The 25,323-nt window shown below is 34.9% G+C and overlaps 2 protein-coding genes across 4 annotated transcripts in view; both read right to left on the bottom strand.

The window, feature by feature from the left end:
• LOC136809639 (transmembrane protein 209-like) overlaps positions 1 to 10,663 on the bottom strand; it is a 43,943-nt gene extending 33,280 nt beyond the window's left edge. For both annotated transcript variants that reach the window (XM_067066188.1, XM_067066195.1), the window contains exons 1-2: positions 6,969 to 10,663; positions 6,484 to 6,548 (exon numbers count right to left, since the gene is read on the bottom strand). In XM_067066188.1, the coding sequence (XP_066922289.1) occupies positions 6,484 to 6,548; positions 6,969 to 7,168 (265 nt within the window). In that variant the 5' untranslated portion in view covers positions 7,169 to 10,663. The remainder of the gene's footprint in view (positions 1 to 6,483; positions 6,549 to 6,968) is intronic.
• A 1,563-nt stretch (positions 10,664 to 12,226) lies between these two features.
• LOC136809623 (uncharacterized) lies at positions 12,227 to 25,314 on the bottom strand. 2 transcript variants are annotated; one of them, XM_067066178.1, is made up of 9 exons: positions 25,187 to 25,314; positions 17,640 to 18,269; positions 17,282 to 17,399; positions 16,896 to 16,986; positions 16,205 to 16,257; positions 14,503 to 14,612; positions 14,099 to 14,189; positions 13,273 to 13,407; positions 12,227 to 12,514 (listed from the first exon to the last, which is right to left on the bottom strand). In XM_067066178.1, the coding sequence occupies exons 1-8, from the start codon at positions 25,294 to 25,296 to the stop codon at positions 13,282 to 13,284; spliced, it is 1,329 nt and encodes a 442-aa protein (XP_066922279.1). In that variant the 5' UTR covers positions 25,297 to 25,314; the 3' UTR covers positions 12,227 to 12,514; positions 13,273 to 13,281. The 2 variants fall into 2 exon arrangements, with proteins under 2 accessions (XP_066922279.1, XP_066922271.1); XM_067066170.1 differs by lacking the exon at positions 12,227 to 12,514 and having other exon boundaries at positions 13,165 to 13,407; positions 25,187 to 25,311.
• Between the last annotated feature and the right edge of the window lie 9 nt (positions 25,315 to 25,323).

Genomic DNA, 25,323 nt, shown 5'->3' with positions numbered 1-25,323 from the left:
CTGGCAGATCTTTGTCAATCGGGGGACCGTGGCCAATTACAGCCGAAAATAACTCTTTCAAATCAATTGTCACCAAAAGAAATTGGTGAACTGGTAGCCATGAAAGTTCAGGAAAACGATTTTCAATGAATTTTTCAGTCTCACTTCTAATGTTTCTAAAAGCCGAGTGGCATACAACTATAACATGAACGTTTGGTTGCTCTGATAGTTTCTTTAATGTAACATGGGCCATGTTTGTTTTGAAATCACCGTCTCTGATGTATAGAATGATTTCTCGTTTTTGTTTAACATTACCAGAAGATTCTTCCTTTCGAAAGAAATCAACAAAGTCTTCAATTTCTCTGTTTTCAATGTATCTAAATTTGAAGAACACTTTTTCAATCTCCAAATCGAAACTCCTGTCATTTGATGAAACATTAATGAATTTTCGGTTCGATTGATGATACAACCTGGTTTCATAACACGGGTCATTTAAAACATTCTTGATAATTAAGCTGAACTTTGGGAGCAAATAACTATTATAAAATGAATCTAGTCTGTCTTCGTCATAAACAAGAAATATTCTGATTGATTCTGGTAATGCATCGTAATCGATTCCTCTAAAAAGCCGATGCGAATCGACAAAAATTGTCAATCGTGTCTGATGCAAGCAATATCCATTTGCAGCATCAGAATAACTAATCGCCAAAATCTGAATCAGGAACGTCAACAAAAAATAATCCAGTAGTTGTGGTTTGACTTCCATTTAAAGTTAAGAATACGATATCAAGATTCCAAAGAAATAACTCTGGTGAAGTAATGTTATACCAGTGTGTAGCAGAATTATATTATTTTCTTTTTTAAAACAACTATACTCTATTCAACTGTGATAAATGATTCTTCATGAACAATGGATAAAAAAGGTTTTTAAATTACTTCCTTTATCTTGAGGGTTGCTATGGTTCCAAAATTGTTTTCAGAGAAATCGCAGAGAAGGATGTTTGTTATTTCCTTCTTATTTACATAATACAATCAATCAAGACATCTGATAACGATGGAGATTTATAGAGGGTTGATTTTGAGGAAGTTTCTCCAAATTAGGCTACGTCATATCTTCCTTCGTTTCGAGTGTAAAGTAGTAAGTAAGTCTGCGACCGCAGTCGGAGGCGACCCGAAGGCTCCTCTTTCGATAGCTATCTACCCGAAGGTAGGGGAGGGCGCCACTCTTTCTCCCTGGATTTCTCCACTTACCCTTGATCCTTCTCTTAATTGCTGAGCATCAAGCCGAGAGGCATCAAGTACCATTTTGGGAATCTTTGGTATGACCCGGCTGGGGGTTGAACCCACAACCTTGCGAACCGTAGCCGGATGCTCTACCACTGTACTACGGTCGCTTGTAAAACTCGAGTGTAAAACTCCTACTCTTCGGGATATGAGCACTGCTCTTGCTTTGAATATTGAAATTCTCCGGATAAATCGCATGCGCACTGAGGTTTTAATGAAACAATAGAGAGTTTCGAAACCTAAGCCAATCAGCTGTGTTTTTTACATTCTTTTATTTGAATTCTCTATTGATAAACATCTTTTGTGAAAGTTGTCTATTATGTTTAAACCTATTAATAAGCAATTCCCGGTGGGGGTTACTAGTGGCCGCCTATATCAGTGCCTATAGACCAAGAGTAAGGCCTAAAAGCCTGGAGCTGTCTATTGTGTATAGACCAGGCAATGACTCACCGTCGCGCCACCTTTTGATAGAAAATGTGTCATATTGATTTTTGGGTGCTCTTATATATAGTATTTATGAAACCAGGTGGTTTACGGGCTAAATCGGTGGCTTTCAGGTTTTACAGGGGGTCTTTCAGGGGTCGGTAGCACAAAATTTACGATATTTCTAGCCTGGGGTTGGTCACGAAAATATGCCATATCTCAAAAACTATTCTTTCGATTTATTTTTAAATTTGCAAACGTGTAGCTATATAACTAGAAATCACCAAACAAAAGCCAACTCTCTTCAAGCAGCAGCAGGTAAAACGTAAGAAAAAAGACCAAGCAAAGGATATCATAAGAGTCAATCGAGACATTCTTGGCAAACTTCTACATATTTCAACCAAGCTCCAGAGTCCTATCGACTTTGCCAATGTCTTATCGTTTCCATTATGCCCAGTTCCGCTCAGCCTGGCCTTTCCCGATGGAACAAAAAGGAGTAATTCCAAAAGCCAGCTGATCAAAATCATTCTACCGTCTCTTATACCAAGTTCTGGAGACCGCACATGCGATACATTTATTGTGGATCTAATTGCCCAGTATCGCACCACATCTAAAGGAAAAGCGAAGACATTTGGAGATCTGGTCACTCGATTGGTATCATCTTTACCAAAAGGATATACCAGAGTCGACTTTGTGGCAGATTGCTATCGAAATTTTAGCATCAAGGCAGGTGAGAGAGCTAAACGTGGGGCGTCGGAGTCAGAGAAAATCTTGATCAAATCTATCAATACACTACTACCTAGTGATTTGAACGCATTTTATTCGAACGCAGAAAACAAAACTCGTCTTATAAACCTACCTTTCGAACACATCAAGACAAACCCAAAGAAATTTATTGAAATTCTTGAATGTGAAACCATAGTAATGTCTGGTGATGAATATTGTCAAAAAGTTACTCAAGAAAATGTGACAAATGTGGAAAGCTTGGTATCAAATCAAGAGGAAGCGGATACTAAAGTTGTATTACACGCCTTGGATGCCTTGAAGAATGATGGAAATGTTTGCATTCGCTCGCCCTCAGGAGATACTGATATTTTGGTAATTGCTATTGCATTGTTGAATCAAAATCCTCGCATTTTGGTCGACACAGGAAATGGGGACAACAGGAAGAAAGTTTGGCTTGATTCCATCACTCTGACGAGCAGACAACAGAATGCATTAATTGGGTTTCATTCTTTTACCGGAAATGATTATGTCTCTGCTTTTTTTCGTAAAAGTAAACAAATATGCTGGGATAAGATGGTTGAAGAGGAGAATGACTGGATTGAAATGTTTGCAAACCTAGGAGAAACATGGACACTCTCTCAGAGTCAAAAGGATGACTTCGAAAAATTTGTTTGCCATCTGTATTCTTCGAAAAAGTCGAATGTTAATCAAGCAAGATTTAAAATTTTTGAGAAAAAGCATCTTAAATCAAAGCAAGTAGCTGACCTCTCTCTGATACCACCTTGTCGACGGACCTTAATGCTACATCTCGAGAGAGCCAATTATGTTGCAAAGATTTGGAAGTCTACTGGTATAGCTATGGTTGATCTACCAAGCCACGCTCAACATGGATGGACTGAAGATTGGGACATCCTATGGACTGATGAAATGTTCCCTGAAAGCATGACTGATTACGTGGTTTCAAACGAAGATGATGACGAGGATGATTTTGAGGACGATATCGAAGGCGATGTTTTTTATGAATCAGATGAAGATGGTGCGAACGATAGCAGTGATGATGAGGAAACTAATGATTAGAACTTATATTGACCCATAAAAACTTTACATTAGATTTTGATTATTTTTAAACAGTTTTTAATTATAAATTCGTTTGTCTTGAACTTGAAACTTAAATTTGAAAATCTAAAAGTAAGACCTCAGAATCAAAGGAATCAACCATTCTATAAGCCCAAAGAGAATTAATTTTTATCAAAACTCTTCAACACGTTTATTGGTCTCATAAGTTGAACTTTCCAAAAGCTTGAATAGTTGAACAAAAGCCTCCAAATTATCATGAGAACAGTGTCCATCTAGTTATGGCAAAATCTTAAAAAAACTCAAAATTTGAGTATTCTGGTCTGTAAAATATCTCTTAGTATAGACTTTTTCTTTCAAATTTTTCAGAAATCATTCCTAGTTATATGACTAGCCTTTTGTAAAATTTGAACACAATCAGATGAGTCATTTGCAAGATATAACATTTTTCAGACACCAACCCTAGGCAAGAAAAATTTCAATTTTGAAGCTCCAGACTACCTAAGGGGCCTAAAGTTGCACTTATACTCTGCTTTTTGTGATGAAATTGCACAGATTCGTTGTTCACGGGCATAGGTTCCCAAAAAAATCAAAATAATGAGAAAATAATGAGAAAATTTTCTTTAAGAAAAAAAGATTTAGCCATTTTTCGGAAAAATCATGAAAAAAGCAAAAAATTGAATATTCCGGTCTGTAAATTATGATTGACTGGGTTAAAATTTCTGAAATTTTGCATGAATCATTTCTAGTTATATAGCTACTCGTTTGCAAATTTAAAAATAAATCGAAAAATAGTTTTTGAGATATGGCATATTTTCGTGACCAACCCCAGGCTAGAAATATCGTAAATTTTGTGCTACCGACCCCTGTAAGACCCCCTGTAAAACCTGAAAGCCACCGATTTAGCCCGTAAACCACCTGGTTTCATAAATACTATATATAAGAGCACCCAAAAATCAATATGACACATTTTCTATCAAAAGGTGGCGCGACGGTGAGTCATTGCCTGGTCTAGTAGACTACTCCAAATAAATAGAACTTTGAATTCGCTATTTGGCCAAGCACTAGCGAATGGGACTTTAAATTTTGGCGTCTAGAAAGCTAAAAGCTGGCCAAAGTCGGATACTGGCTATAAAAGATTTCGTCACAATTTTATATCGACCGGTTCCGATAATCGATAGGTAATGGATGTAGGATTTTAAAGAAGGCTGTAGATTAATAGGCACGGTGTCATGTTGGATAATTAAATACTTTAGCATAAATCGCGGTAACTCCACATTTCAATGGATGCAAGGGAAACTTTGGTTATTGCTCCGGCCTAGGAGCCTTTAATTATCTCTTCCGACAACAACGGTCAAGACATTTTTTGTTTGTTTATCAATTCCGTTAATCTATTCCGATTTAATAAAAACGGATTATTTGATTCCGATAATACTGTGATTTGATTGGCCGAAAGTATTTTGAAATGGCTGCCGAAAGTGGACAGCTAGCTGACTGTGTAGCAAATACTGGCAAATCTCAGTGAAAAATTGATCATTTTCATCATTATTCATGATGTTTTGGACATGATTTATGAGAAGTTTGATGCATACTGGCTCTCTAATAATGTTGAAAGACTTCGGAGAAATTGTGCCATGAATCGTCAGCTGATCGAGCTTTTATAATGGATATAACTATGGCTAACTTCTCTTCTAGTATAGACGCACAAAACCAAAAAACTGTCTTTTCAAGATTGATGGAAACTTTTTGAGAGCAAACTATTAATATATTTAAATTCAGTAGACTACTTGTGTGTAAATTTGAGAAAGATTGGTGCATTTCTCATGATTTTATGCTGTAAAAATGATCACATTTTTTCAAACACACAGCCATTGAAATGCAAAAGAGAATACTAAATTATAATTACAGTGTAAATTTGAAAACGAACTGAGTAGTTTTTGTGGTGTTATGTATGGCTGAAAATGATCCTGTTTTGGACTTTGTTATTGTCGTATTCATCATCGGCTGGTGACCATTCCTTTTGATTTTTCAAACCCGACACAGATTTTTTACGAACATTATCACTATGAGAATTCAATAAAGGATACTAAAACACAGTTCCTGTGTAAATTTGAACAAGATTGGAGAAATTTTCACAGTCAGTGTTATGGCTGAAAATGATCATTTTTGGACCTTGTTGTAATTTCATCGCGGCTGGCGACCGTTCCTTTTGATTTTTCAGGCCCGACACAGATTCTTTCCAAACATACCACTGTCGGAATTCAATAAAGGATACTAAAACACAATTCCTGTGTAAATTTGAACAAGATCGAAGAAATTTTCACAGTGTTATGGCTGAAAATGATCATTTTTTGGACTTTGTCGTAATTTCAAAGGCTGGGGAGACCGTTCCTTTTGAAGATTTTTCAAACCGGACACAGGTTTTTTCCAAACACAACACTATTACATGCACACTATCGTACCATTTTATTTGATTTATCCTAGTCTCCTTCAAGTATTATCCCAACAGAATAATGCTTAGCTAAAAGCCGTGGCCTCTAATTTAGCCTATTTTTCTCCCGGTCCGGACAATCAAATCAACGGGCACATAATGGCTTGGCTATTGGCCAGTTTAGAAAAATATAAATTTATAAGAACTTGGAAATAATGACTTCTAAACGTTTATCTCCTTTAGATCCAATTTTGTACTTTTTAAACGAGGGATGAGTGAGGAGGGGGGGTTGGGTTGGCAAGAAATTGAGTGTTTAATCACTTAGAAGAGCTGGTTCTTCCAGCTGGTTTATTTATTCACTAAAATTATTTCCCATACTCGCTCTACAATAAAATTATTACTTTGTTTTCTGATTATTAGTTTGTGGGCAACGTTCTAACACAGCTCAACAAACTCATTCTTCACATCTTTTAATCTCTTAAGCCGGAGTTTCCAGCGTAGCTGGTTTATTGTTTTTGTGTTCACGACATATCGAAAGTAAAAAAAAAATAGTAAAATACGTTTACCTAGATAGCTGAAAACGGCAGCTGATTGGTCCCAGCCAGTCACGTGACAGATAAAGTAGCTGAATCTAAAAAAAGAAAGAAGATATAATATCAATTAAAAGAAAACTAATATTTTTTGTTTCTGGAAACGTAAGAAATTTCTATCTTTCCTGGACGCTGGACGCGGGACGCGGGACAAGAAATGGAAATAATAGAAAGATGTGCTTTTTAGTGTTTTCTGCCGCTTTTCTTTGTAAGAGTTTTGCAAACTTAATTTATTACCTGAAGATTATCATTGTGACCTGAAGCAGTCTGTAACATATTTTTTGATTTTTTTTTAAAGCAGTAAATTTCAGATTTTGATAATTACTCGCTGTGATTCGATAACCTTTAATATTTTCGAATTACATAAAGTTGACTGTATGGACAATAAGTCCGATATCCGCGACACCTTTATTCGCCCCTATAATTCTTTCTTGAAAACCTATTCATTGAAGAGCACTTACAATCTAACGTAAGCAAGTATTGCTCCAACCACATTCACAACGCACCAAAAGGCACTTTTCTTTGCGTTTCTGCTTGTCAAGATGACGTCATTCGATTTGCCGACGACGGGATGTTGGAGACGTCGTATTTTTGAGGGAGTCGTGTTAAATGATGACGTCCTTGTAGCTGTTGGGGAGCGTTGTGTGATTGTCTGAGACATTTTTATCCTTTTTGAATTGTATATTCCTTTTTTACGTTTTAATACATTTTAAATAAATAATTTTTTGATCACTTGCCCTAGAAAAGAGAAAAAAAACCGTTAGTTTCATTCAGTAAAAAGAAATCTCTTCCTTTTTACGTTTTAGTGCATTTTTAATGAAATATTTTTCATTCAATTGCCCTAGAAAAGAGAAAAAAAACGTTAATTGCATTCAGCTTAGTTGAAGGAAATCTCACTGGATCCGTTGGTTGGGTTTGCCGGCTTCAATGGTGGCTGGACAGAAGACAACTACAGGGCGACTGTATTCACTCGATTATATTATTATCGATTTAATAGGAACAAATTATCACATCTTCAAAGCCCAAAGATATAAAGTTCTGGGAGGAAATAAAAAAAATCGGGCGGTAACCCAAACACACCAAACAAACCACGGCGGCACAAAAATCTATGAAAATTTGAAGTAAGTTCTACAAATCAAAACCCAATATTATTTGAACGGTTGAGAACGTCTTCCGAAGTAGTAAGTAATGTGAACGCAGTTGGAGGTGACCAGATCTGAAGGCTCCATAGGGGATGGTTATCTATCCGAATGTAGAGGAAGACACCACTTTTATTCTCCGGTTTGATCCTTACAACTTTATTTTCCGAGCATATAACAAAGAGACGTTTTAAGTACCATTTTCCTACCAAGTACGAAGTCTTAGGTATGACCCAGCCGGGGATTGAACCCACAACCTTACGCACCGTAATCCAAACGCTCTACCTTGGTCATGCGGTCGCTTAAAAAGATTTTTAATCGTACTTTCTAAAGAAAACAAAAACCGCAATCAACGATCTAGAGCACCTAACCACACATAATTGGGATCAAATTACAAAATTACAAAAAAATATTTATTTTGTTCTAAAATTAAAAAGGGGCTTTTACCTTTAAGAAAAGTTTCGATGTAGAGCATGTTACTTAGTTGAATATATTTAATGTGATGCAGTGTTCTCTTTTAGCCTTGAAATTGGATAAGATAAAGACTGGCTGGTCAGTCTATCTTACAATAGGGTCAATAACAGTCTTTTTAAAAACAAGAAGATAAGAATTCGAACAATTTGTTAGACTGGAGTCGTTTATAATGCGTGTAATACAGTAGTATAGGCGTTATATGATAATACAATTATTGTTACGGGATTTGGTTCCCTCCATTACTTTTTGCTTTATTTCTCCCATTTCTGGTTAGTCGTTTAGCTTGCTAAACTAACAATTTGCTAATATTTAGCTTATTTTGGACATTTTTTTTAGTATAACTATGAGCCTTAGATGAAAGTTTCATACTTTTAAATAAATTCAATTTTTCTTTCCATAGAAACTTTGTTGGATATGGGAGAAAAGTTCTATTTAGACAAGTATGAACAACTACTCAACTATGATCTAAAAATGGTGTTCAATAAATCAAGATCTATTCAGATCAATCAAACAGCTTTTTCTCCCTGATTTCCCGAAACGGTTAACCGGTAGCACCCGAGATGGAACTTGTATTGCCCGATGGTTCAAGTGCAAGCCCGAAAATGGCGAAAATCGGATTAACATGGAATGGGACATAGAGTATGAAGTGCTAAAAGGCGATCCAAAAGACATTAGCCTGAGTGAAATGACAAATCGTCCAGGCTACGTCCGACCGCGCATCTACGGTTTCGGAAGTAGCGGGAAAGAGTTTCGAGAAAATCTACTTGCGCGTTTGAAAGATTTTATGGAGGCTAATAAGCCTATGGTGAAGAAAGAATTTTATGATATTATTCATGGAGATACTGATGACTGTGAAGATCATTGGACAGCGAATGAGCAGCGTTTCCCTTGGTTAGGAATCGAAACCAATGTAAAAGCTGATGGTCTTTCAATTGTAGTGGAAATCTTAGACAATACAGGTGGAATCCATTTTTCGTGTGATAATATTGTTACCATAAGATGTATCGGTTATTGGCCTCCAAGTGCAAAAGAATGGGGCTTGGGTCCTGGTTTTGAATCCCTTAATTTAGGAGGCGAAATTGAGAAGATTAAGGAAAACGGATGTAGTATTGTTCCCAAGCCGGAAACGGAAACAAGTGATTTGAGTTGGAGGATTTCATTATCAGATGCAGAATCAAGGATCGTGAAAAGTTTTGACAAACAACAAAAATTGGCTTACTTCATTGCCAAAATAATTTATTATAAACATTTATCACACCTTAAAGATGGTAATTCAGAGCTTTCATCATTTGCAATTAAAAATGCAACATTCAATTATTTCCGTATGCCGAGTGCAACTCAACAGACTATAAGTTTATCGGATTCTCTACAGGATAGGAAGTCTAGCTTATTTCTTGATAATGACAACAAGGAGTTTTTAAGCAAACAAAAGCCAGTGCCAACTAAATGCGTGAAAGATGATTTATCGTGGGTTCGAGAAACTACAGAGTCAGCAAAATTTAAAAGTGGACACAAAATGACTTGCCAAAGTCATCCAGACTCCTCCACAGAATCAATAACAAACCGTAAATTCAAAGATCTAGTCCAATTTCACCAGAAACAAACACATCATCAATCGTTATATGCTAAGCATGAAAAAACAAAAACAAAAACAAATCTTCAAGAAGCGATGACTCTAATTCGTGGCTTGTTGGAGTATTTGAAAGACTCCTATACACCAAAACTAAAACATGAAAGGAGACCTTACATGAATCATCATTTTATTGAAGGAGTCAATGTTTTGAGTCATGTTACACCAGAACTTGGGAATAAGGCAGTTCAAGTTCTTCAAAAGATACTCGCTGGAAATATAATCGATGATCTCCCTAGTATTGAAGAAATTGAAAGTGTTATCTCTCTAATCACAGATACTGAGGTGAGAATAAACAATAAAATATTTGAGATTGACCGAAGACTTTGTCATAGATGAGAAGGATGGTTCAAAACCATCTATTATTGCTGTAACGCTTCAACTCATTTTCGTGAAACTCTTTTTCGCAATTGACTACATTTTTTTCTGGCATTAACAGTATAAAAACAGCGAAAAATAGAGACAAATGTACCCTAACATAAATGTTATGTCAAGTACCTATAAGTATCTATTTATAACAGAATGGGATTTTCTAACAGGAAAGTTTTTACCCCTTCTTAAATGAAAATATTAACCAATGTATGGATGCCCTCACTTGTAGCAAAAAGCCAATCAGATTTCCTCCCTTGAAGTTCTTTTTCTCAACCCGTCTTCATCTTTTTGAGGCTTACCCCATACAAGAAAGTTACTCCAAGGATATCTTACAACATCCTCTAGAAGCAAGAAAAACTTTTCTAGAAAAAGGCAGAAACTGATAAAGACTTACTCGTTGTGTGGGATTCTGTTCTTACCTACCCAGCCACCAAACACAAACAGTTAATTCACCAAAGCCACGGAGTACGTATTGATTTCAATGCCCGGATTTTATTTTCATTAATTTAATTTTTTCATTTTTCATCTTGTTATTTTTTCATGCTTAAACGAAATAAAATAGATTAGTATAATAGAAATTTGTTTTAAAAGATAGAAGGATATTATTAACACAATGAGATACACATATTAACAGGGCCGGCGAAACAGGGGGGGGGACCGGGGGACCATGGCCCCCCACTTTTTTGCTAAGAAAAAAAAAACAACCAACCATGGTGGCGCCTCCTTAGACACTTACTATTTGGCCCCTCCACTTTCAAAATTGATTCGCCGGCCCTGATTAAAAGCCCTAGGAATATATGTGGAAACATTATGAACCTACATACAAGTGTTGACAGGTTTTGAATTTCAATATCCATACAGGGGAGTGGACGAACTTTTTCAGGTTAAAAGTTTTCTCGGAAATTGCACAGATACTCCCCGGAAAAATATCAAAGTTTGCATAAGCTCTGATAAGCTCACTGGAAAGAGAAATTCTACACTTCTTAAACAATAATTCATAGACGATGCTTCATCATTTCTAACCCCTTGAAAAAAATTAGCAATTTTAACAAAACCTCAGATAAAATAAAAAGGCCTCTTTCCTCTTTCTTCTTCTTCTTCTTCTTCTCAGTATACCCCCTGAAAAAAGCTCGTTCACCCCATGATTATTAAATGAAATAGCCCGATATTTTTGGATTCTTTAACTGAAATTAAAGTTCATTACCAGCGCATAGTAAATTTATTTGGTAAGACATTTTTTCTTTGTAGAAAAAGATAAGTGTAAAAGAGCCGGCTCGAAACAAAAATATTCAATACAGCCGTACTAGAATTTTACAGCTTTGCTCGTAACCTCATATATTCATATTGAAAGAAATCCATGTACTACTTCTAAAATTTAATTCCTTCACTGCATCAAATCGTGAAACCCTCTATTATTAGGACACGCATAATTTCATTTAAAACAGTATGATAAAATACGGAATCCGAAATTCATATATGTGTGAAAATCAAGCTCTACTTATGTATTGAGCACTCTTAATTGTGCAGAGAAACACAAGAAGAATCCGAAATTCAATATTTCAATATTAGATGAAAACAAGTGAATTTTATAAAACTTTCACTTTAATCAGCTCGAATTTAGTATAAAAACATTATCACAAAAATAAAATAGATTTTGCCTAAACTTAGGTCCGTTCACTTTAAGTGTGCACTGATTAGATCCTCATTAGACTTATTTCCTACAGAGTTGTTTCCATATCTTTAATAGCAAGAAAGAACGTACAGCAAATGGACATTTTGCTACCTTATTATTGGAACTAATTTTCGCGGTCGAAAAAAATATCCGAAAAATTATATTTCGCGGGTTTTAATTTTCGCGGTTTTTGCCCTTTTTTGGACAAATTTCTTTCATTTTCCTAGGGATTTAACTCGCGGTTTTTAACTCTAAAATTTTTCGCGGGTTCAAATTTTCGCAATTTTGACGAAAACCACGAAAAACGCTAAAATTGATTCCGCAAAAATGAGTTCCAATAATGTATTTTTTATATTTTTATGAAATTTCATCCTGACCTTTACCTTACAAAAAAATGTTTTTCCAAATGCCAAAGAAGTATATCTAGTCAACTTTACGTTTTTTTATATATTTGATACACAAAAAAAATTCATCCATTCATAGTATAAACAGTGTTTATTTGAGGTCACAAAGCTCCGATGGTTTCAAAAGCATCACTGGATCATATCCAGTCATATCCAAACTTCACAACAGAATATATACTGTAAGATGTCTTGAAAATCCCTCGAAATGCTCGTTGTAGACAATAAAAAAATGATACAGCTCAATATTTTCAACACATCAAACTCGCCAGTATTCACAGTATTCACGTCTTATTCAAGAATAACATTGAGTATTGCTCTGCAACCAAAAAAAAAATTTATGATTTTCGATGTAACATGACAACATCAATTTTCATATGAAAAATATAATATACAATAGTATATTTGTCGTATAAGAAAGTAATAAGACATTAATTGTCAAAGTATTTTTCATAATCAAACGATATATGGTTTTAAATTTCTTTGTTTCTTGTATACAGATCCTTCAGCTACTTCATCTTCATGTCTCCTTTGAATTGCCTCAGAGACTGATAACAGTAACAACAATTTATGGAAGAGAACATATCCATAAAGAGTAGTTATAAGGGGCAATACTCTTGTAAAATTAATTAATTTGGGTAATATGGTGCCTTTATTATCACTCTTTGCCAGATCCTCCAGCTATTTTAAATTGCCTCAAACAATAACACTTTGTGGTTATAATATTCACTCTTCGTCAGGACTTGCAGCCATTTTTTCTATGTCTCTCCTTTGAATTGACTTCAGTAACTGAAGAGAACATATCCATAAAGAGTAGTTATAAGGGGCAATACTGTTGTAAAATTAATTAATTTGGGTAATATGGTGCCTTTATTATCACTCTTTGCCAGATCCTCCAGCTATTTTAAATTGCCTCAAACAATAACACTTTGTGGTTATAATATTCACTCTTTGTCAGATCCTGCAGCCATGTCTCTCCTTTGAATTGACTTCAGTAACTGAAGAAAACATATCGATAAAGAGTAATTAACAGGGAATACTCTTCTAAAATTAATTAATTTTGGTTTGATATGCTACCTCTGCATTTCACTCTTTGTCAGATCCTGCAGCTTTTTCTTCGTCTTCAGTTTCATCTTCCGAATCTTGGTCAGCTTGTGACTTCTCATGTAAAATGACATACTCCCGAGAACTGAATCCAAACTTTATCACATCCTAAAATAAATCAAATTTTAATCAAGTTTTAATGAGCATTTTTAGTTAAAGGGTTGTTTAATTTCCAAGCAGATTCTGATATTCCACGCATGACACATTTTCACTGTAAAGGTCAAGGCTCCGTAAGAGAATCTGACCAGGTTGGCACATCGCTTTGATCTTTTTCAACCAGATTTGGAATGAACATTAAATCATAAACGTTAGAATCCAGTCGCTTTTGCTTTTGATTTCGTTTTCAAGCAAAAAACAACGCAGTTTTGATTGTTTTCGCTGAAAAGCAGGCCAGATCGTCACATTCGCCATATCCCTTTAGAGCAGAGCGTAGAATGCGTAGAATGGATGATCGGTTAATTAATTAATTAATTAATAATTAATTAAGGGTTGTTCAAATGAAGCAGGCTGGCCCAGCTAGGGAGGGTATGGGACACCTAGACGTTATATTGAAACTGTCTTGACGAGTGAAAGAACTAAAAATAGATTGATTAGAATTAGATTAGAATATTTCGAGAAGAAATGATGATGAAGATAGATGATTCGACTTAACTCTATTATTTCCAGAAAATTTGAACAAAAACTTTCAAAATCTAGTTTTGTAAAAATTATAGACATCCACCCGGTAGAAATTTGGAAATTGATAAATTTTGTCATAATTTTTCTTCAATAATGGAAAAACTATTGTAACAGACCAGACCTTTTCAATGAGTTCCACATATCTCCTTGGCTCAACTTTATTGTTGTTGACAAAAGTGCCATTAGTGGATTCCAAATCAATAATGTAAGGCCTGCAAAGAGAAAATAACAGATTATTTTCCGAAAATAAGAGACTATTTTCCTTCTCAAAATCCCATATTATGGGAGCAACAAAATCAAATTCTAAGACAATAGATTAGAACGCAAACAACAAATGCCATGGGCTTTAAGAGACAAAGTTTCATCACCCTATATAATCATTTAGATATAATTTGTCATCACAAGGAGAAGCTTGATTGAAGCTAGGACACATGCCCAACAAGAGGAATGGCCTCCAATTTTTATCTTGATGATATACAACTTTTGTCCCTAAACAAGGTTCCCAGTCTCACAGAAAAAACTCACTTGACTTTCTTCCCCATTTCACCATTGGGTTTTTCATGTTCCACCAACCGAAACTGCAATACAGCATGTTGTGATGAACAGGAGGGATGATCCACAGGAATATCTGCTATCTAGAACAGTAATTGGTATGATAAATATAACAAGTGATACTTTTATGGACCTACCTGGTTATGCATTTAACACATATATAATTGATATCTACTAAGCGTGACCATGAAACAATCATTCAGAACACAAATAGTGACGATCTATTAAAATTAGTCATTTGTTTCTTATAAAAAAACGTTTAGAAACCAAAATTTCATGCTCTTGAAATATTCTTTCATATTCAAGACTTCGAGAACATATCTCATCAAAAAATTCAGCAATTTCAAGAACATTGATGTATGCTTATTAATAGTGATTCTTATAGATAAAGATGCGTTTTTTGAGCTGAAAAATTCTTTTTTTACAAAAATCTGCTTGAGCCATCTTTTACCTACTTTCATGCAAAAAGTCAGAAAAAACAATGATCCAATATTTGACAAAGTCCAAAAAACCCTTTTTTTAGCCGTTTTTTAGCTGAAATTTGCCCCCAAATTTGTTTTTTTGAAAATCGGGCTCCGTCACATTCGAGGGTTCTTAGATATGCATCTTTGCTCAAAAAATCATAAAGCGTGAAAGAGCCAATCTCGAGAAAAGCTAATACCTAAGTAATTGATAATGTGCTTATAAAAGAATATCGAATTTGGCCTATTTTCCTATAAAAACACGCCAAGCAACTAAAATTGTCTAAACACACATATTTTTTAAAAGTAAGGCCTCCTGAGCAAAAAAAACATCTATCTCATAAAAAAAATTGAGTAATTTGACTAAGAACATTGATGTATGCTTATTAATAGTGATTCTTATAGAGAAACATGCGTTTTTTGAGCCAACAAAATTGTTTTGCAAAAAACTGCTTAAGCCATCTTTTACCTACGATGGTACACTACTTTCATGCAAATAATCAGAAAAAATTAACGACCTAATTTTTCACAAAGTCCAAAAAACCCGTTTTTTAGCCGTTTTTTGGCCCAAATTTGCCCAAATTTTTTTTTTTTGAAAATCGGGCTCCGTCACATTTGAGGGTTTATAATTATGCATCTTTGTGCAAAAAATCAGAAAAAACTAATGAGCCAATCATGAGGAAAGCTAATAACAAACGAACGAACGAACGGACAAAGGTTAATTTATAGGACCTCCACCGGGGTAGGTCCAAAAAGAATTACAAGCATAACATTTATAAGCATACGCAGGCTCAGTTTTTGGTACCTAAACAATGGCTTTATTGTTTGAGAACAATAGAATGCTAAGCATAATGCGAGTCTGAAATAGGGACAGACTCTTGCTTATTAAAAAAACATGTAGACTAAGAATAGACTACCATTCAAACTGATTGAAAGTTTGGTCAGAATTTTTGTTAACTGCCTTGTTACTAACCATGATTATTTTGCCTACTTCAAATTCAAATATAATTATAATAATTCAGATAGGATAAAACAAATTGAAAAACTTATTGCTTAGTTATGACAAAAGCAAAATATTTTTTCCTTTTCTCAAAGAAGCTTCATTTGATCACTTGAAGAATGAATAATTTTTTTGATATTAATAGATGCAATATGAAATATAAGTGTCATATAATAGTTGGCCCTTTTGTTTCTTGTTAGTTGTATCTGAATACCTTTCGATCCCTGCCCAGCAAGAAGGCACTCTGTCTGTGGATTTGTAATAAGGCTGAAAATAAAAAGGAAGGAAAAACAAGTAAATTTAGCTCCTTTAAAATCCAGATCATTAAGGGTTGCTACAGGTTTGCCAAGTTGAAAATTCCAGATTTTTAGTCTCAAAAGCCATGTTTTTTCCAGATTCTTTACCTGAAAATGCCAAATATTTTCCAGATATTTTAGCGAAACACGCAATATTTTCCAGACATTTTATCCATTGGGAAGATTTTTAGTTTTTCTTTAACGGTCATTTGAAAAGCCAGATTGATGAATACATCAGATGAAAGTTTCCCATTTCCGGAAAGTTTACTACACTTCATTCAGGACTATTTCCTTCAAATCTTTTCCAGACAGGTATACCTATTTCAGACTTTTTTAGACTTAAGTATGCCAATTCCAGACTTATTCCAGACATTTCCAGACTTTAACTTTGACTTAATTCCAGACATTTCAGGCAACCCTGAATATCCCCTTGGAAAGTAAAAGGAATCTTGAGTAAAAAACTGATTACTTTGCAAACTCAACGCGTTGTGTAGACATCCTGACAGCACAACATGTCTTTAGAAATTTATGGTTGGGCTGTCTTCTACCTTATAAAAAACCTGTCGTCCTGGTAGGCCCTGTAGCTGTATTCTCTTTATTAAAACTTACGTAAAGATTTGTCTCCTTTGAATGGATAAAGTCTCCATTTTGTTTTAGGCTTCCTTGCTTCTGAAGGTTCATTATATTTAATGACAACTCCCTAAAATAAAAAAATAGAACTTTAAATAGAAATTTAAATCAAAAGTGTCATCTTAGATCTGGATGAAACTTAACAAGCTGTTATTATGAATCTATATAAAAGATTTTGACTTCAATAGGAATTTCTAATAATTTTCAAGTTGAAAAAGTTACTGTTGACCAGTAAACTGATCCCAACCTTGATCACCCTTGTTCTTTCATAAAATGTTTTACTTCAAAATAATTATGATACAATTTTTACAAAGAGAAAGCAAACTAATCAGAGAAAATTGAAAAGAAAGTTGATAAACATTTACATTGTATGTATTTGTATATTCGGTAAGTTTCCCAGATAATTCATAATTTGGTTCCTCCTTCGACACGGTTTCTTTTTTGTCATTGGTGCTACTTTCATCCCTTCCTTCGGCACCAAAACTAATGATCAAGGAGCAATATGTACTGTGATTTGAGAATGGTTCCAAAAATGATATCATCAAGCCTAACTTGTATCAAAATTCTGGAATACTAGTCAGTTTATTATTTTTTAGAAATTGATTTGTTAAAATGTGGCTATTCCATTGGTCTTTAAATTCAAGAACTCTTCATTTCTTAGGGTAATGTAGGAAGCATGTTACTTTTAACTCAAATTTTGAAAATGAAAATATAAAATCATACTTAAAATTTGAGTCATCTTCTTCTCTTCTGTTAGCACGCTTACCCCTATCCCATTCACGGTTTGAATGTCTTTGTCTATTAGAATCATTTCTATTCTGATTATCTCTATTATCGCGTGAGTTTCTATCTCTATGCACATCATGTCCGTCTCTATCCCTATTATTATGTCTGTTTCTATCCCTTTTTTCACGGTCTCTATCCCTATCTTCTTCTTGTCTACGTTTATTTTCTGTTTGGTCAGGACGTGGCTTTTCATCATCCCACCCTGAGGGTTCCTTTTTAATTTTAATGTCATGTTTTTTATCAGAATGATTGTGATCATGATCATGCCCTGAATGCTTCTCATTAGAATCTGAGTGGGAAAGCCGCTGTTTGTGCTCCCATTCATTATCATGTTTACGATGTTCTTTATTGTGAGTCCTCTTCAAATCCTGTTCTAGTTCATGTTTTTTTCTACTGTCATCGCCAGAAATTGTATCTCTACTTCTTTCATCCTTTGAACGATGTTTATCTCTCTGATAACGCTTGTCGTGTTTTAGCTCAATTTCTTTTGTTTTAACTGATCTTTCTTTCTTCCGATGTAGCTTGTCATCCACTTGTCTTTTGTATTCACTGTCCCCAGGTGAATCCCTAAAAATCAAGATCGTAAAAATCCTAACCAATCAATCTTTAAAATCAATAATAGAAATTCTATTTGATTCTTTGTTTAGGCTCTGTCCGACTAACTGATCGACTCATTTTTTTACCTAAAATTGTCACAAAAACAAGTTATTTGGAATGGCGGCCTTGTGCAATTTGGTATTGCTTCTGTACAAAAATTGCAAACTATAAAAAGCAGGTCAAATACAGTTTTTTTTATTTTTGCAAAAAAATTCAGCATGAAATATGGATCCAGAAACCTAATAAAAAATAGCTTTTTTCAATTGGACCCGGTCCTTAAATAAGGACGTCCTTAAATATAGGGTATCGTTCCTCATTGAAAAAGAAGCAAAGCCAAAGGAGACTTATTAATTTTTTTATCAAAAATGAACACTGTCCATGTGTAAACATTCCCGTATGTTTCTGATGTACTCGACTACCGGTTGTCATTTCTATTTCTATCAATTTATTTGCATAAGTCTAAAAAAGCTAACATCGCAAATACAAAAAATTGCAAAAAATACAAAGTCAAACCGGGACAAGACGGAGGTACTGCAATAAAAAGTTATGCAAGTAAAACCATCATTTCCACCTCAAAGGTGACTTTCTTTGCCAATAGCTTTTGATAGAATTGTTCCCCTAATTTTCCCTTTTCTGTTTTTTTAGGTCTTCCCATCTTATGTGCTTCAGAAAAACCATAAACATTGCCCTAAGGGGTCACTCACATATCGATTCTTCCCACGACTAACGTCAAATTGACGCTAATTTGAAAACCCCTGTCTCTTAACGTCAAAGTTTAAAAACTACCAAAAATCAATGAAACTCTCTCCTTCACTTTCATCTCTAACCCTGCCACCCCTTTGCGTCAATTTGATGTTAGTCGTGGGAGGAATTGATATGTGAGTGACCCCTAAGCTTAGCCTCATGAAGCCCCAGCTAATACAAACCCCTGGTTGAATCTTTGTATTCTTATCCTATAAATATAACGAAACGGCCATTCTACAGAAATTGCTGTCAAATGACTTTTTTCTATTGCTATTATTGACTTCACATTTAGTTAGGGCCATTCTATAAGCCAGCAAAAACTAAATGACACTTGTCAACTTAAATTTCTCACCATTTTCCATCGAAAACAACCAAAAACATTTGCTACTTCCCAAAGAAAAACAAATTATCTTCCAAGATTATGGCACCCTTTTGGATCTATTGTTAAGGCCATCTAAAATAGTGGAAAGAGTTGCAGAAAGACAAACGACCAAAACGACCAATATGATCTTCTAACAGAAGGGGAGTTAGTTGCTGCGCGAGTTACGTCATGCACTCCACCGCAGCGCGCAACGAAGTGTGTTTCAATGAATATCATTAATTATAAGAATATCTTATGTGCTTACCTTCAGTAAACTTTGAGTGCTTCATTGAAAATGAAGAATGTAAGAAGATAAAAGTGCGCTGGATGATTTTCATTGTGACAGTTTGGTCAATCATCGCTGAAAGTTTGAAAAAGGTTTTCCGTCGCAAAAAAATTTCAGCCAATTAAAAGCACAGTGTGCTTATACTTGCTATGTTTGCTACATCGTTTAGGCTAAAAAAGTGCGAAAAGACACGAATGCCATTTTTTAATGAGTGATGTTATGATTTTTTTATAGCGGCAGCGTACAGGAATTCGCCAAATGTCCTTAACTGACGAAAGGACGTTTTTTCGATCTATATGGATTATGGAAAGAATTCAGTTGATCTAAAGGTTTTAATCATTTCTTTTTCTTTTCCATGTGTACTAAAAGATTCTACAATGTTTAGGGAACTCAAATATCTAAAAGTTTTTCTATTTTTCATGGAAAAATGAGCTATAAAGGCAATTTCTTTGCTTAAGGTTTGATTTTTCTTCGTGAATTTTCATCTTCAATCTTTATTTAAAGATTGGGAGTAGAGAGCTTTTTATAGAAAATAGCTTCTAGATCAATAAAATTTCTGGGCTAAAAAGGTAACACAGGTCCAAAAGCACTAGAGTTGAAAGAATTTGGATTTTTAGGTTATTTTGCTGAAAATGGCTAGAAATGTAACATTTTCATTAAAATTTACCTAAATTTTTATTTCAGGTGAAAATAATTAAAGCAAGGTCTGGAAATGAAACTTGTGTGTTAACTACCCACTGTTGTTATTTGCGGAAATTGCACATCGTTAAACCAAAGATATTGGCTAAAGAAGTATAACATGTTACAATATTAGCCAGTTTGTCCTTTTATTTGTCAGTAAAATCATAATATTGTCTCAAACATAGCATGAAGTCTGCCTTTTGATAAAGGATTCATTGATAAATCAACAAAATCTGGCTTAAAAGGAACAGAACATTACAACCTTTAAGCCTTGTTACACCATTAGCCAATCAATTTTTTAACCCAAATGCATTGCCAACAACATCCCCTTCAACCCCCTAAATTTTAAATCCTTCCCAGATTATGGGAAACTAGAGCAAGTTGCAAAAAAATGCCAATTATCTTGGTCAATGCAAAAAATCATTTTGAAGTGAACAGCGTCTTGTTTCCGTTCACATGTCAAGGGTTAAATATGGGATCATCTTATACAAATTTGAGGTCTCAAAGGCTATTTGTTGGGAGACAGTGAAACAAAACAGTTTCTCCAAAAATCAGTTATGCCTGCAACAAAAAGTTATGTCCGCAACAAATCATGAAGTTTTCTCAACCTCCAAACACCAATTTTAGGTTTCTTTGACAAATTATTGCATCTAAGGTCATTTTAAGTTGGTTACAACCAGAAAAAAGTTTCATAATTTTCCATTGGCAAGATTTCCAGTTAATTTACCTCTTTCATAATGTATTTCATGTTGCGGACATAACTATTTCATATGTATTTCATGTTGCGGACATAACTATTTCATCTAAAATGTTGCTGATAAAGTGTATTTGCAAGCTGGCATGATGTTTCATTATATGAAAGTAATGCTTTTAAGCTATCAGAAATAGAAAACAAATACTCTGATACCAAGTTAAGGTCCAAAATAAAAACTTTAACAGAAAAAAATAAACTTTTTGTTTCTTTGAAAATGATGGTTCTGAACCTGTTAGCTTGAATAAAGCATAAATCATGCATTAATTTGCATATTAAATTCATTGTGTAGTGTTCACACAACATAATCTACTACTACACATTCACTTACAGACTAGTTAGAATTGCTCCAATAGTTCAAAACAGAGTCATATTCTGTAGCAAATTGTATGTTGCAGACATAACTATTTAAAGTATTTATCAGATTTTTAACCCTCTTAAGCAGTTATGCTAAGGCCAAAAAAAAAAGTTTTGTTTCCGGAAATCGACCGGGTGAACTATTTTTTGAGAGTCACCCGGCCACTATAACATGCATAAAAGACGAAAGTAGATTTTTTTTAATTTTTGTGACGTCAATAGATTGTTTGTTTCTTTCTTTTTTATTTTCTTTGTGTTTTAAAAAATACTTTTTGTTTATATTTCACAAAGACGTTTAATTGCAGATATTTTGATAAAAGAGGAAGAGAGTGAAAGCATGAAGGAGTGAAAGTTAAAACTCCTCACATTTGATTAAGGTTACTGTATTTGGAAAAAGAGTTGAAAACTTTAGCAAAGTACTCTTGTTGGGGGTACTGTCTCTTTGATTGATGTTCTTATTATGGGTGTTATGTCTGTTTGCAAAATTTACAGTTCTCATACTATATTTTTTAATATTTTAGCAAGATCAAAAAGTATAAATAATGTCTCAGCAGGGAATTGTTATCAACGTAGTTGTTATTAAAAACAACAAGAGAGAACTTACTGTTAAAAACAAAATTAAAAAAGTTTTTACTTGTGAGACTTTTCGGGAGATCCTCATTGATGTTTACGAGTCAGATGCAAAAGCTGCAGTAAACCCTGTTGCATTTACAGCAAAAATACCCTCTCGTATCGAGAACAGAAAGAAATAAGGAGCATCACAAGGAAGTACGACTACGTTTGTGGGTGCTTGATAACGCCAGATGTATCTTTCCTGTCTGGTTCGATTTTTACTAGGCTAGAGATGCATTGCGGTAGTCCAATTGAGTGGGCCTACTATAGTGCAACAAAAACTTCTACCAGGAAGGATTTGTGTTGCTACTGCAATAAAACAAATGCCAAAGTTGATGCCAAGGAAAAGGTATTGTTTAAAACAGTTTTGCCCATCTGCGACCAATGTAAGGCATTGGGCAAAAAGATTTTGTTTTGACAAGAGGGCCTCTTCACACCACCAATGCCAACAAGGAGAGCGCGAAACGAAAAAAGAGCAGCAAATGAAAAACGTTTGACTGTCTATCGATCTCATACCATGATGGAAGTGTAGTGTTTTAAATACATAAAAGTTGTACAAGTAGTTTTCCCACCCAGGGCAATCTTTCAGATAAAAGCTGTGTTATTTTTTTTCTAGTATTTCGCATTTTACAATAGGATATTTTACGCTCAAAAACTTTATGATTTTTGTCTTTTGAAACGCATGAAAAGATTTTTTTCTGCAAAGGAAATAAAACAAATCACACATACTTGTTCTTTCTTAATTTCTCTCCCCCCCCCTCCAAAATCCAAAAAATGTAAAAAAAAAATTTTTGCGGGCGACCGCGTGAGTTTTTTTTCGTCACCCGCGTTTTTGGAAACAAGACTTCTTTTTTTTTGGCCTAACACCTTGACAATACTATAGAGTTACATTTGTAAGTACCATGTATTCCCTTGCTTGATCTCAATCAAACGGAATCGACGATCGAACCAAATCAAACGCAATCGACCGATTGAAACACAATCGAATCTCAATTGAATATTACCGCAATTTTCAGATTCGATTGATATTCGAAGAGTTCGATTGATGTTCGATTGCGTTCGATCGTCGATTCATTGACCCCCGGATTGTTCATCGCATAATTTCTATGGGAAATCGAAAGTAGTAGACCTTTTTCAAAGAGGCCACCCTGTTGAATAATTATGTAGTCCAGCAGAAAAACAATGATAAAACCATGCATAATTATTACAATATGCATGATACAGTAATTATGCATGGCTCTTTCATTGTTTTTATGGCTGGACTACATAATTATTCAACAGGACGTCCTCTTTGAAAAAAGGTCTATTTTATTCGGCCTGTGATGTTTGAGAGCTTGGATGTTGGAAAGCTGCAAGAATAAAGCCAGACGATCTCAATCGAACCGAATCGACGATCGAACCACAGTCGAGAAAATATTACCCAGAATTTTGACATTAGTTCTGGAAATTTATTGAAAAGTTTAGACATGGGTAGTTTGCGTTCGTGTTTCGCATTCCAAAACCAAACGCACGTGTTCCGTGCAAAGTTGGATCTTTCGGATTCTACTTGTTCTTTTCTGGAACTTTTTTTACACAGTACGGGAAATAGGTCAAGGCAGATACCGTAGCGTCGTTTAATCTCGACATACGTCTTGCAATCTCGACACCGGATCTGTAAAATAATCAAAACAAACCTTGAATGAAATTCTTGGTATCATTCTTATCGAACAAGTTCATCCATCAAACTAGAAGTTCAGTAAACATTGCAATCCTTTCAATTAAAAAGAAAGCCAAATTATAAAGCAGTTTTACACAACACACGAAACGCATGCAAACTTCCTCGTAACTTTCTCGTGTCCATCATTAAAATTTTACAACTTTATTACGCTTCAAGTCACGTGATAAAAATATTTCGCGCGCTTAGCCTGGTTTCCCCTTCCTTATATATAAAAACACACGCTCTAGGCGCTAACAGGCCGCACGCCGTGATGGCCAGTATGGCGGTCACATTAAATTCAAAAGGAAACCGGGTTCTTTTTATTATTTTCGGTTCACGGTAAAAATGTCTACTAAAAAATTCCTCGCGTGCAAAATGTTGTGTTGTTGTGATTTAGACATCTTCGTTGAAAGCATGCTAATTAGTTTTTAGCGATTACTACATCGTTAAAGTTTTCTTTTCAAATATAAGTATAAGTAATAACACTTCAGATTTCTCATATTATATTAACAATCTGTGACGTGATAGAGAGAGTACATTTTAGTGATTGATTGATAACTTTGGTATGTATTTGTTTATGTTTGATTTTTTATTTCGAAGACCAGCCTACAGCTATGTCGAGATTGCAAGACGTATGTCGAGATTAAACGACTCTACGGTAACTACCAAAAGAAATTCTTCAGATGTTTGTTTTTGTATGACTTTTCTGGGTTCAAAGACGTTCGGTCGCCAACTAGACCGGTCGCCAACTTGGGGCAGGTAACCTGATAACAGCTGTTCGTAATTTTCTTACGTGCACGGTAAACCTCTGAAGGCACTTGAAAATTATACATCTGAGGAAAATAGTCCTCCCGCGGAAAATTTTACAACAAGAATCTTGTTGTGCGCCAGAAAGTCAAAAACTAATACGGCGCCCTATAGACCCCTTTCATGTGATGTCATATGTTTTGGATTACCTTGTTTAGCCTAAATAAAATATATTACAAATTTGGATGATAGAGGCAATATGCCTCCCACTTTGCCTCCAAATTCTGTCTCTTTTATTTCAGATTTTGTTAAAAAAGACCATACAGAAAAGAAGACTAAGCGAGAAAATCAAAACAAGCTGAACAATTATGAAAGGGGTCTATATAAACACAATCACGCAACTTTGTTGTCATCCCCAGTCCTTTTAGACGAACGCGGTCCTTACGATTTCGAGATTCCATATTCGTCAGATTGTATGTTTTCACCCATCCCTTAAGAGCTTCAGCGTGGTGGGCAGAAAACAACCACAATCTGATCTCAGGTCAGGTACAGGTTTTAGGGGCAGGGGACTCTATACACTATGAAATAAACTACATTTTCAAAGCCTCCTTAGAATAAAGGAATAAAAAATCAATCGAAATAAGCCTACAACCTGCGTTTTTGTGAAGAATTGTGGAAGCTCTTCTTGAGTCGCGGTGGTGATGATGAAGGACTTCGGATTTTGTGTTCACGTTCCCGCTTTCGATGTTTTGAGTCCGCCATCTTGATTTGGAATAAATTTAGCTGACA

The sequence above is a fragment of the Clytia hemisphaerica genome, unplaced genomic scaffold (genome assembly GCF_902728285.1).
Source record: "Clytia hemisphaerica strain Z4C2 unplaced genomic scaffold, Clytia hemisphaerica genome assembly, whole genome shotgun sequence".
Taxonomy (NCBI): Eukaryota; Metazoa; Cnidaria; class Hydrozoa; order Leptothecata; family Clytiidae; genus Clytia; species Clytia hemisphaerica.
This window is presented reverse-complemented; position numbering and strand designations above follow the sequence as displayed.